Source organism: Coturnix japonica, chromosome 15 (genome assembly GCF_001577835.2).
Source record: "Coturnix japonica isolate 7356 chromosome 15, Coturnix japonica 2.1, whole genome shotgun sequence".
Classification (NCBI taxonomy): Eukaryota; Metazoa; Chordata; class Aves; order Galliformes; family Phasianidae; genus Coturnix; species Coturnix japonica.
Window position 1 is genome coordinate 3,134,020 of NC_029530.1, and position 13,378 is coordinate 3,147,397.

Genomic DNA, 13,378 nt, shown 5'->3' on the forward strand with positions numbered 1-13,378 from the left:
GACAGTTCCTACTTCTTTTAAAAGCATTGGCTACAGTGCCTTAGGAGTAAACTAGGGAATTGCTCAACTCACTCATTCTCCAACAAATTTGCTCAATATTACCCCGTGAGTTTCAGTTTGAAATCACATTCTTTCAAGCAGTTCTAGTGACACTGTTGTTTAGCGTACTGTCTTGGAGACCCAAAACAACCTTCACTACAACATCATTCTTTGCTGCCTTAGGGCTAAATGCTCTTTGTTTCCATTTCTCCATGGAGAGAAGCACGGTCCCCCAACAGACTGAGGGTTTCACTACTATGCCTCCCTTTAAGGTGCAAATGGGAAAAAGAGTCCCATATTGCCCCCCAACCATCCCACTTTTGTACAGTGGGAACTCCTCAAGCTATGAACAGCTAGGCAGACTTGTCTCAGAGTGGGAAACATTGTCTAACATGGAGTACAGATGTATTCACATGTTGTAGATCAATTTTATGTTACGCTCTTTATTTTAAATGATAGTTGGGAAAGTAGAGAAGTGAAATTGAATACGAATAAAACTGTCTTAGGTAATTCTTAAGCACCAATTCTACATTACTGACATAAAACACAGATCATAAGCACAAGATATTTGAATGTATTTTACATTTACTTAGAATACAGATTATTACAAAAGCTGTATTATGTAATTCATAATTAAGGATAATTTATGCAATGTAATAGTAAAAATGTTGATGGAAAATATAGGTCTTCCTCACAGTGCTATTGTTTACATCTTTGTAATGTGAATTATTGACTAACTAATAAAGCACACATTACAGGAATAATGCATATCACATTAGGGTGAATTAATATGTAACGAGTGCTAATATGCTTCATGTAGAAGTTGCACCCGCTGACGTTTACTGATAACTGTTGAACATTTATGGAGACCAAACACTGGACATGAGCACAGTGAGGCAGTGGGTGCTACATTTCAGCAGCTGGTGTCAATGACATGAAAGAAAAGCCACAACCCAGATGGCCACACAGATCCTTACAAGTGTGACGTGCGGGCTCTTGTTTATCGCTGGCAAACATGCACAGCTAATGGTGGTGTGACTATGTCAAAAAACACTGTTTTGTAGCTGGGAGTTTGCTCTATCAAATAGCTTTATTGTGCTCTTTGTACCTGTTGCAGTTTCCACGGAAACAAACAGGAAGCTTTGCTTTCGGAGAGACCTATGCACTTAAAATTGCCTAATTATCATACTATCTTAAAGGCTAAATGAAAGAATAGATGAGGGAGAATGAATAGATGAGAGACACAGGGAGGTGTCCCTGCCTATGGCAGGCAGTCAGAACTAGATGATCTTACAGGTCCCTTCCAACCCAAACCATTCTATGATTCTGTGAAATTAAAACTTTAATTTTACTCTCCTAAAAATCAAGTGTGTGTGTGAGGGGGTATTAAGGAACTCAATCACATCAGTCCAATTAGCTAAGTCCTAGAGAAATCACTTGAGTTTTTCCTGCTAAAGAATGCCTGAGCTCACACATTTACTGCATACACAGCACATTACCCATGCAAGCATGCTCACCTCACAAAGAAGTACAAGAGGCCATTGCACTCATCTTGTATAGCACTTAAACATTATTTAAGCAGCCCCTGGAATGAATTAAACTGTCCCGTTGCAAAGACCTAAGATTAATATTTGCTGAGACTGAAAAATTAACCCTAAGAGCTCATTGAACTCAACAGCAAAGCCATCAGTTACCTTCAGTAGCAGAAAATTCGGACTTAGCATGTTTAAGTTGCAATCTCCCAGGGAGTTTCAGGGCCCTTGGAAAATACGATTGATACCAATAATAATATATGAAAACAAATGAGTTTTCACATAGCTCTCTACCAACTCAGGATTCATTACAATTAATGTGAAGTACATTATGCGTTTACTAGATAAGGGGATTTTTGTTAAACACCTTTTCTAATAAAATAGCATGGCAGCTCAAATATAAAACTATATTTGAAAGGACTTTCATATTTTTCTACATGTACTGATGGTTCTCTCCATGAATACAATACCTACCTTTAAATTAAACTCACAGTAAGAAAAATTATTTCACATGGATAATACATTTGCTACTCAAAAAACATTCCATAGAACATCCTTTTTTCTGCCAAACTGAAATTTGATAGTTAGCTAACTTATTAGGGGAATTTCATTTTGCGTTATTACTGCCAGTACTTTGCTGGCAAAATCATCTTTCAAATACACTGCCAAACGTATTTGAACACTATAATGTTGGATGAAAATAATTCTGTTCAGTATTTCTCCATATTTCATTTAGCGCTATGTTTCATTCTGTTTTCAGAAGCAGAGATGACTTTTTACAAGTGCTTTCAGAAAAGTGCTATTCACGTGCCCTATTTTCCTCAAGACCTGGTCAATAGTGCTGTATTATTACCCACCACTGGGCTTAGCATAACTTCAGTTTTATATTTGCAATTCACCTGCAGAAGTTCACCCTATTTCCAGTGTTGATAAAAGAAAAGCTCTCACATTATTCTTCCAAATTCTTACATAAGAAAGCTTTATGTTCACAAAATTGCACTAAGGAGTTTATCAAATGATGCAGAAAGAAACAAGATATGCATATAGTATCAGGAGGAATCCAATAATAACAATAATGATTAATTTCAACCGTTTCAGAGAAGCATTTTTTCCTTTCAAACACTAAACAGCATTTAAATATTTGATCTGTCAAAGCCCATAAATATGAAAGGCTTTCTCTATAAAGAAAAAAAAACAGCAATAGAGAATACAATTACAATTCCCTAGCAATTTTTAGCAGACATTATAGGAGACTGAGCAGTTACTAATATGATAACCATCACCATCACCATATGAACGTACCCATTCTGCTGCCGCCAGATCCTTCATCTTCGTTGTGAAAGCCACCGCAAACCTGGTGAAATGGACATAAATAGCTGGGATCAACTGCTTCATGTGTTAAACATAACAACAAACACAGAAGTATTTCAGAAAAGGAAGTGTATAAGAAGAGCAGAAGCTTATAAAAATAACAATAGGTTGAGAGACAGAGAGCAGGCTTTCTATTTGCTCTTTACCAAAAAACACTGGTAAAACAGTGTTCCCAGGCCTATTTCTACTTTTTCCTTATGGCTCATTCTGACTTTTACTGATGTGTCTTTGAGAAACATTCAGTACACTGTCATCCCACACAACAGAAGAGTTATTTAAGAGACTACTTAAAAGCAGCATTGATATCTACAGTCCTCCTTTTTAGGCATCTCATTATAGAAAGATTTCAGCCACAGAAGTCCGATATCTAAGCATACCAAATAAACCAGTTACTCTTATTGGGAGCTTGATGTCATACCCAGAAGTCATATGAGATACTCTTATGGAGTCAGATTTAATAAAGAATCTTTGTTCATCTTGAACTTCAAGGCAACTTTTAAGATGTGAATAAGTATAAACACATGCTTTAAATGTTCTTAACTGGAACTTCAGTATTAACTGGAACCAAAGACAGTTCATTCCTGAGGACTATCTGTTCCATAGAATAAACAAGTTCGAATGTCTCCTTCATATGAGACATAACTTGTCTTGACTAGATTCTTTTTTTAAATCACCTTTAGAAATAATGAATATAAATCATAAGTTATCAAATAAAATACATAAGATTCCATGCTTCTGTTTCACGGTATTAATGTAACACTTCCATTCTCAGATATCTCTAGAGTACCACAAATGCAAGAGGTGAAGCACACTGCTAAGTCACAACCAGAACAGTGCTTTTCCACTGGAGATATTATGTTACAATTTGAGAGCACCCATTAGAAGTCACATAAATGCTGAATTATAACTCCTGCTTTGTTTGTTGTAGGCAGACTTACTCCCATACATTTGTTTTGTAGTATCTGCTTTATGGTATTACGATGTGTTCTACATATATAACACGACAGCTCTACGGTTATTGAAGCCCTTGCAAATGCTTGTTTTCTCAAGTTGCATCTGCTTCCTTTCTAGTTTTTGCAATTATACTTTCAATACATTACGTTAACAAGCAGGAAAAACTGTTGCTCCCAGGTCTACAAAATACTATTCAATAGATTTAAATACCCGAAAGGAGTACAGTCACCATTTAGAGGAATTTGATTAAAAATGAAACACTCATTATAAAGCTAGAGTGCTCAATACTTTGTTTTATGGAACGTGGTGGTATATTGTACTGGACAAGTAATCTACAATTCATAGTGCTTTTTGTTTAGAACCCTGCAATCAATAAAGAAGAAAAAAAAAATCAATTTTTCTTTTAATAACTATGCAATGAATAATACCAGTGATAATACCGGGGAAGAGATCCATTCAGTATAACTTCTGGAAAACTGAATTACTTCTAATGCAGTGGAGTAATGAACTGCATAGAGCATGTGCTGATGCATTCTGAAACATGAGGAAATCCAAAACTATACCTCAAGTACCTCAATTAATTACCATTAAAAAAAAAAAAAGGCAGAACAGAAAAAATCAGTATTTTTTATAAGCTACATGAGCTATACTGGTGACAGATCATGTTTAAAACACAGAACTGGATCACAAAGGACACTCACACACTCTCTTTTTTAGATAACTTATTAATTTTCAGTGCTGAAATCTGATGTTCTCATTGTAACCGCCGTATTAAATGACTTTCTTCTCTTCCCTAAGAACTATTTAAAGAATACTTTTTAATTATAGGACAACAAAAGAGTATAAGCACATTGTTTTAAATGAGGCCATAAGGTGATTTTCAACTGCAAGTCCCATTAAGACATAAGAACATGCCCTAATGAGTTTTCAATGTGCATGATTAAGTGCTGTCTTTGAAGCCTGTTTACCTACTACATTTTTCAAGTCACTATAGACAGAGCAGCATATCGATGCCAGCAGTAAGTTAGCTAATAACAGCGAGAATATACTGCAGTATTAGCAAAGATAAAACCACAAGATATAAGCCTGTTGCAGACACCGAACACATTTCCTTATTGCTAACATGAGCTAAAATCCATACCGCCATATCTGAACCAATGCAGTTATCTTTGCGAGAAGCTGCGATGAATAGAGATGATATCCTGGGCAGCCTTTGTTCAGCAATGTATTTAAGCCCCATTGGAGTAAGTATGCAAAGAGCAAGTCAGCAGAAGCTCAGACACAACACAGCTGCATACAGCTGAGTGACCTGCTGTAGCAGATTAGTGCCACCAAAATAACATCTCTGTTGACTTTCCGTATTAAGACAGTAGAAAAATAAACCAGATCAGTTAGTGAGTTAAAGCTGCTCAGAAAGCAGTCCTGGCACACAGAAAGGACAAGAATGCAGGTAAAGTCATCCTATCATCAGTAAGCAATTAATTGGGCTACATATGAAGAGACAGTGTGTCTTGATGAGACTTAATCCATCTATTTTTTTTTTTTCCCCATTCAAAATGTTACATTCATTTTACTTCAGTTTCAAACAAGAAAAGGGACTATTGCCTCACCACAGCTATGATCAAATACCATTAAAATCAACTCACCTCTGGACCAAGCAGAAGGAATATTTCTTTTCAGGGGGATGCCAAAACAGTGAGAAATGCTGTAAAATCCCCTCTGTCAGTGGTTTTCTCTGATTTCTGATCAGTTCTTGAACTCTACTTGATGACTAAACTGACATAACACTGGAATTTTCCCAGACTTTAAAACCCCCTGTACATATTTCACTTCCCAATTCACCAAAAAAGCAGAGAGAATTTGTGTAAAGATTTTTTTCCATCTCTGCTTCTTTGTTAAGGCATTTGGAAAAAGGATCACATTAGCAGGAAAAAAAAGAACAAAAGCTCTCTATACTTCAGTCAGCTGCTTTTCACTCAAGCACACTGTCAGCACATCAAGTGCAAGGCCTCTGAAAACAAGTTTGACTCTGGGATGCAACCAGATAAACATCACTTATTTTTAGTTGTCTCCTTCTCAAACTGAGGAGCATTTTTATCTGTGTGTACAGTTTTGTACAAAATACCAAATTATTGTACAAAGTACCAAAATAGTTTTGGTAAGAATTTATAATGTGATTGCATACAACATTTGTATCCAATATAAACATTAAATAAACCACAGGCAAGCCACTACAGTTCACAGTTACAATAACCATCAAAGACTGTCTATAATGCCTACATATGAAGTAGATATGCTGCCAAGTCACAAGTATTCTTGCTATTCTTCTCATTTTTACCTGCCTTAGAATTTTATACCTTTCTCACATGCATAGTTATACTGTTCTAGAAAGCAGATATGATTCAGTAGACAAAGCACAGAACTGGTAAACAAAAGCACAAAATTCATTACTTTTAATGGGATTTGAGTTATTTTGAAAAGTTGCAGCCAAAGATGCCAAGCCTGATCGCTACTTCTGCCAAATCTTAGGTGGACAAATACAGTGAATGACTGTAGCAGAGGAAACATAAAAAGAAAACAGTGCATACAGACTATATTTTTATGAAGAAACTGTATCATAAAGCTGTAATGACTAGATTGAGCCCACAGTGCTATCAAGTTGTTTATTGTTTGTCCGTTGGTTTACATATCTCCTAGCTACTCCAAGCATTTATGGAAGAGTTCCTACAAAATCATCCTTTAAAATATGTAATTTCCTATCACAAACCTTACACACAGATTTTACCTGGCTTCTCTTAGCACTGCTCCCATTACCCGATGTTTCTCTTCACTTCTGATGTCTTCATTTATATCTGTTCCTCCAAAGATGATTCCAAAAGGAATTCTGCTACCTGCAAAACAGTGACCAAGGTGAGAAGGGTGTATTAAGAGTGAGAAAGGTATATTGACAATACCGCATTACATATATAAGCAAATGGCTTTGAAATTGAAATGTGCAGAAACTTGTTTCTTTATGGTTTTGGCACTGATGAGAAACATACAATAACAGCGCATCAGTCTGTTATGTAGCTATGAGATTTTCTTTGGCTTTGTCCATATTTAATAAAGCAATCAATTACTTTCTACATTTGGCAGCCCACCAAACAGCATGTATATTACAAACGGTATTCACATTTTAATAAGATACAGTACCTCAAAGCTGGGTTCATTCTAAGCACCCAGCCTCAGCCAATCAATCACTGCCCTCTCATGTACACCAGTATAATGGTTTGGGTGGCCAATGTTATGCTACTGAATTTGTATGTGGAGCCATACCATCAGAAATAGTCAAGCACTGAAATAAGGCAGATTATGTGAAACTTCGCCTTAACCATCGTTTTGCTTGATTCCATCCCAAAAGATGGATCTGAGTTTATAAGTGGTTGCTCCAACAACTTCTGTGATGGCCCAAGTTCTGGAAGGTGCTGTAGGATGCCCAGAGCTCAGAACAGCAAGAGCAGAAGAATGCATGCTTAACTGTGTGCAAGATTTTATCAACACACAAGTTTTAGAGCATGAAAGCACAGATAACCCAGCGGTGTGTGCGCCATGTTAAAAACCTAGTTTTGATACATGGCATCAGAACAAATCAATATGACCACATGATAGCATAGCACCTCTCTGCTAAGAGCAGTAAGCCTTACATGGACAAGGCCAAAGACAGTGAAAATACAAAAGCCAATAGTAATTTAAGATTCCTTTCTAATAGTATTTGTTGTCCTGGTGTCAGGTTCCTTTTAGTGACTGACAAGTTACCAGAAACGCTCTTTCCTTAAACTCATTAAGGCTGTAGTCAATAATGTTTACTGTTGATTGTTTTCAGCGCTGAAAACTATTAAGTGGTCAGTTTTCCACCACATTAAGCGAACATGTAACAACCTGAGGGTGGCTAATTACTACATGGAGAACATGGTTTTAAACTCTAAACAAATGGCACTCCAGTAAGAGAAGCCCTAATAGATAAGGTAGCAGCGATCACCACACAGCATTATTTCTGTATTTGTATTCTTGGATCCCTACTGAAATCAGAGCTCCATTATAACAAAAGATATACAGGCACGCTAGAAATAATAACTCAGGCTTTAGGAAAGCTTACCAGCACAAATTGCCTGGGGACCACTGAAGTCTGAAACCTAGAACCATGCGCCTTACACTGAGATGTGGTGAAACTATCAGACGTTGTACCTTTGTTCAAGCAAATAGATTCAGACAACGGGAATGTGATCTCAAAAATGGATTCACACTTGCAACTTCAGTAGATGACAGTGTAATTTTGAAGCTGGTGCTTCAAGTATGTCATTAGCAACAGACTAAAATTTTGTTCTATCTGGCCAGTTCCTACAGAACACCTTATTATGTGTCAGATAACATCCTGCCTCCTAGAGTTTAGTTGGCATGAACAACAACTGCAAGTTACTTCATGTACCCAAAAAACTCTAACTCATTTTTCAACAGAAAAATCAGATTAACCTCCCTGCTCTTCCCAGTTTGACCTGAGCTACACTTAGCCAAGCTGCTGTCCTCTGGAAAAACATGTTTGCTTAAACTATCTTGATGTTAATATGACGGTCTTATCTTAATGTAGTTTAAGTACTTAATTGTAAAACGCATTATGTGCTTTAAAAGTACATTTATTTAGATCTCCCTCAGAAAAAGACTTTCAGTGTTTCTGAATACTTGTTGAAGTGGACAAATAGAAATAACTACAATATGTGTGGGTTTATGTGTGTATTGTCTTTTGTAACAGTCTGCACTTATTTTCTTCTTTTTCAGTGCATTTTAGGAGGTACTTTTAATGCAAAAGAGGAAGAGAATTACCTTGCAGATGTCTGCCTCCTTTATAAAGATGAATGGCCAGGGCTGCATCAAATTGATCTGCAGAGGTTAGATTTGCTATTTCAGTCAGACTTTCACACCTGGAAGCATCTTTGAGAACGCAGATGTGACCTGCATCATGCAGATGACTCCTTCATTATAAAAACAGATAGAGCAAGAGAAAAATAAATAAATAAATAAAATGAATGTTGCAGGCATTCAATTACTTAATGTTTTCCCTTAGTTTTTGTTCCTGTGTTAACTGTCTTTACTGTAACTTTGTTCAGGTGACCACAAAGCTAAAGCAAGGGGTTCTTCTGGAAAATCTTCACCACTGTATTGTAGCCCATACCTACTTTAAGATCCAAGCCCATGAATACCAACCCGCCTCTGGGAATCAGTGGGAAGTAAACGCTGACCAGCACCTCTTCTGACTCATCATCTGCTCAATATGCTAAAAAGATTCCATTTGAATGGAGAGTGAAAGCCTTGGTCTTGGATATCCACAGCCCCTCGTTCTGGAGAAAGGCCCCAATAAGTACAACCAGCTAAATAATACTGTTAGAAATACCGAACGTGCAAATATTGTTTGCAGGAACAACAAAAAAAATGAAGGCATAAATAAAGCTGGAGAGTTGAAAATGTGTTCCTCCTTTCTTTAACTGTGGGCTTGTCTCCTGCCTTGGTTTACCCCATTTGTTAAACAGTCACAGGATAATTGAAGTTAAAAAAAAAAAAAAAAAAGAAGACACCAAAGTAATTACATGGAAACTTTCAGTCTTTAGAAAAAAAGTCTCAGTTGTTCCAAAAACTTTCACACACAAACCACCTATCTTGGTGCCAGCTCACCCATTCATCTTCATTTACAGCAGTTCCTCCTATTAAAAAATTGATTCAAATAGTGCTGATGGATTGCAGGGAGCTCTGCTTTCAGCATTTCCATGAGCTTTGCCTCAGACTTTCCTTCTATGTGCTCATAATTCCTCCCACAGAAACCAGACCCACTTATCAGTTTCCAGTGCCATCAGTCAAAAAACAGGAGCAAATCCATGTTTTGATAGGAACTGGCACACCTCATCTGCTGACATGGAGATAACATCACTTCAAACAACTAACATTGATGTTTTAAGTATTATTAAATACCACAAGGATGTTTACTCTGTATTACATATAGTTCCAGCTGATTTTTTCCTCACAGAATATTAATTGTTCTGGCATTAAAATCTTGCTAACTCATTAGCATCATGGGTAATGTTTCCTTTCTTGATCATTTCATATCCACCCAAAGAAAGGCATTTTCTGCTGTGCTGAGGAACTTCTGCAGGCCAGAAATTGGTGCTAAAAATGCTGTAAAATATCGTGAGGTCTCGAAAGGAATGCATTAGCACTACATCACACAGAGCCCCATCAGCACAACATATGGTGCTGTATTTCTTCCCTATTCTAAAAAGAAACTCATTTTGCTTTTAACTTCACCGTTTGAAACCAGCCCAAGGAATTATAACAAGCACTAATAAATAACAAAAAGCAACCACAGCTAAGCTCTTATTTGCACTGTTGAGCAATTATTTACTTCCACTGTCCCGTGAACTTGCACCAAGCACCTGCTTGACATGTGAAAGAGGCTCTCCAGTTGTATCTCAATAACAACACCCAAACCTTGCAGCTGTGGAAGGGAAAACACTGGGGCAAGTAGCTGGGATGCTGGTGCATGCATTCCCAAAGTTCACAGCCGTTCATTAAATAGCCTAGAAGGTGCTATTCCCTCCATCGGTTCACTATCACACGCAAGCGATATGTCCACGTATTATAACTAATTTGAGAATATCTCTCTTATGACAACAGGAATCAAGAAACACTGCTAAGATGTGATCTAAATGTCTTTGTTTTTTTTCTCACCTACCAGGAATGAGACTTTCCTCCACTGCTCCAAACCACACAGCTGAATGACAGCCAGCTGCTTCTGCTGTGAGCAGAGGGGGACTCCCTCGTGTGCTCCAATGCTCAGAAATTGGGGATTGCCTCCATTGCTTCTTTTTGTGGTTTTTTTTGCCTACACAAAATGACTCAGGAGTACGTAAGAAATTTACATGCGGCTTAAGAAGGAAAAATTATGTAATCATTCCTAGATTAATCTGAATTCCCAGATGTGAAGAGACCTTCATCCCATAAACATACCACTGTGTTCAATACGATTAGTCATAAGCTCCAAATTATGCATATATGGAAACGTATGCATACAGCAGCAGCGTTACAGTGTAGTGTTTAAGTACTGAAATGTACAGCGCTGTTTTTCTATGGCTTTAGATGATTTTTCATCTCTATAAGCAAAAAATAAATAAGAGAGCAGACTGTGATTTTCACACACATTCTGTTATCAAGGAACACGATAAGAGGGTGCTGCAAAGGTATTGCAGGGCATTTTTTTTTTTGCAAGGCTGGTCTGTCTATGAAGTCACAGATGTCCCTGAACAAAGCCAAGACATAAGAGGATCGCCACCCCTATATTTTCTCCTCCTAGAACTGCATATTCATGTTATTTCACCACCTCACAAACAAGTAACATCCGCATGAAAAAAATGAACAGAAAATGTCAAATTTCAAGGCTACATTTTTCCTCTATCACAGTTCTGAAAGCAGCAAATAGATATCCAATCACCTTATACCCCAGTATACCCCAGATTTTACCCTGCTTTATCATACCTTCCTCCAATACTGAAGGACTCACAGACACCAACAGCCCTATGTGGCGAGATGGATATTTCTGAATAGGTGTCCAACCCTGTGTGTTTTGCTAGTAAGTAACCCAACTGGGAACCGCTCAGATATACAGTAAGCTTGGAAGAGAATTTCTTAGAGCAGATTGTAACAGTCACAGCTTACCCTCTGATATTTATTTACATCTAAACACCACTTAAGTATTTCCCAGCTTCGCCAAATTTCATATTGAGAGAAGTCACCTGGTTCTTATTTATTTATTTTTAATAATGGGAGGTAATGGATACATAACTGACACATACAAGTGTAAGTGCTCCAGATCTAGCAGTGTGCAGAGGGATATTGCTACAAGTTACCATCTCTGACACATTTTTCACTCTGTTGAAGACTTCTAGAGAAAAACAGTTTTCTCTAACATACCTACAAAATATCAGGCTGTGCTTTACAACACTTCATTTTTTCCTTCCTATATTATTGATCACTATTTCTCACTTCTCCTGGCTCAGAAAGCCTCCCAACCCTGCTTTATGACTTGGGTTTGAGGTCTCAGAAACACTTCTGCAGCTCCAAACACAGCATGGCTGGAGCTAAGCTACAGGCGACTTAGAAGTGTGCTTGCTCATAACATCAGTGGTTTTCAAACCTGTTTTATTTTCTTTCATCACCTTCTCAGAAACATTTATGTTCTCATTTCCTGATACTTGAATGGAATTACTTGACTTGAAACCCTTCTTGTCTTTTCAGTTTCCTTTGTAAATTGTTCTGGGCTTTTTCACTGTTGTTTTGTTGTGTTTGGGTTTTTTTTTAATGCCATTAAAGTAAAATATTCTTTGTTTTACTTCTCACTCAAGCTTCTCCTTTAAACAACGCAGGCAATTTATGCTGGCTGGAAGGAAGCATGAATAAAATTCACTGTAGGAACAGAAATAAAAATGAGGCTGATACTGCTTCAGCCCTGAAGTCCTTTGGAAGGCCAAAATAACTCTGCAGGATTTAATCCTGTCTTATAAATGGGTCCAGCCATGGAAAACATTTGCGGACATAGTACAGGGCAGAAGAACAGCAGCCCAACCAATGGCTTTTGCTTTGCCTTTTATTCTCTACTCATTGCTCAGATTTTTCAAAGTGATTAAAGATTATGCAGACCAATACAAATAAAGCTCGCAGCACCTCTATCATAGCACTTGTTTTAGTGAACTGACTTCTGGCCAAATTAAATTCTGGTATCTTTGTCACCAGCTACTTTAAACTCAGGAAATAAAGATATGATTTATGAAAATATGAAGCATTTACAGAAATAGCTGTAATAACATACACATAGTAGCCCCAGTGATATTAAGCCATAAAATTAATCTATGCTGGCAAGTGCCCAACCCAGAGGCAACATCATTGTTTCATGTATACACAGCTGAAAGTTGGGCACAGTTCAATATGAAATAAAAAAGGAAGATTGAACAAATAAATTCAGACACATGCACACAGACACAACCAAAGCCAAATATTAATCTGAATATACATTCTCTGCAGCATACACATTACTATACAAAGGTTATGCATATGAACCTGACTTCAGGCATGGCAAATTAGAGAGAGAAGCAACACACCCAAGCACCTAACCATACACAATGATACTTTTAAGAGGCACAAAGTCTTAATAAAACCTGTGTTAAGTAAAAGTATCTGTGAAAGATGGTTTTACTGGCTTAGATGTTGTACTATGTGCTGGTGGACGGGATGACCTCGGAGGTCTTTTCCAACCTTGGTGATACTATGGTTCTGCTGGTAGCTGTCACTTAGCAGCCTTTTAGTCAGGAAGCCAGATTTAATTGATAGCTGGTACTCTTTACTCTGTTTCCCAATTAGATTTCTTTTCCTAAATGGGCTTCATTATATTATTACTATAAACAAAA

General features: G+C 37.3%; 1 protein-coding gene across 1 annotated transcript in view; it reads right to left on the minus strand.

Moving 5' to 3' along the window:
* Nucleotides 1-13,378, minus strand: part of GLT1D1 (glycosyltransferase 1 domain containing 1) — a 36,037-nt gene that overhangs the window by 19,655 nt on the left and 3,004 nt on the right. Inside the window, exons 2-4 of the mRNA XM_015878380.2 lie at nucleotides 8,754-8,902; nucleotides 6,682-6,787; nucleotides 2,874-2,925 (exon numbers count right to left, since the gene is read on the minus strand). Of these exons, the coding sequence (XP_015733866.1) occupies nucleotides 2,874-2,925; nucleotides 6,682-6,787; nucleotides 8,754-8,902 (307 nt within the window). The remainder of the gene's footprint in view (nucleotides 1-2,873; nucleotides 2,926-6,681; nucleotides 6,788-8,753; nucleotides 8,903-13,378) is intronic.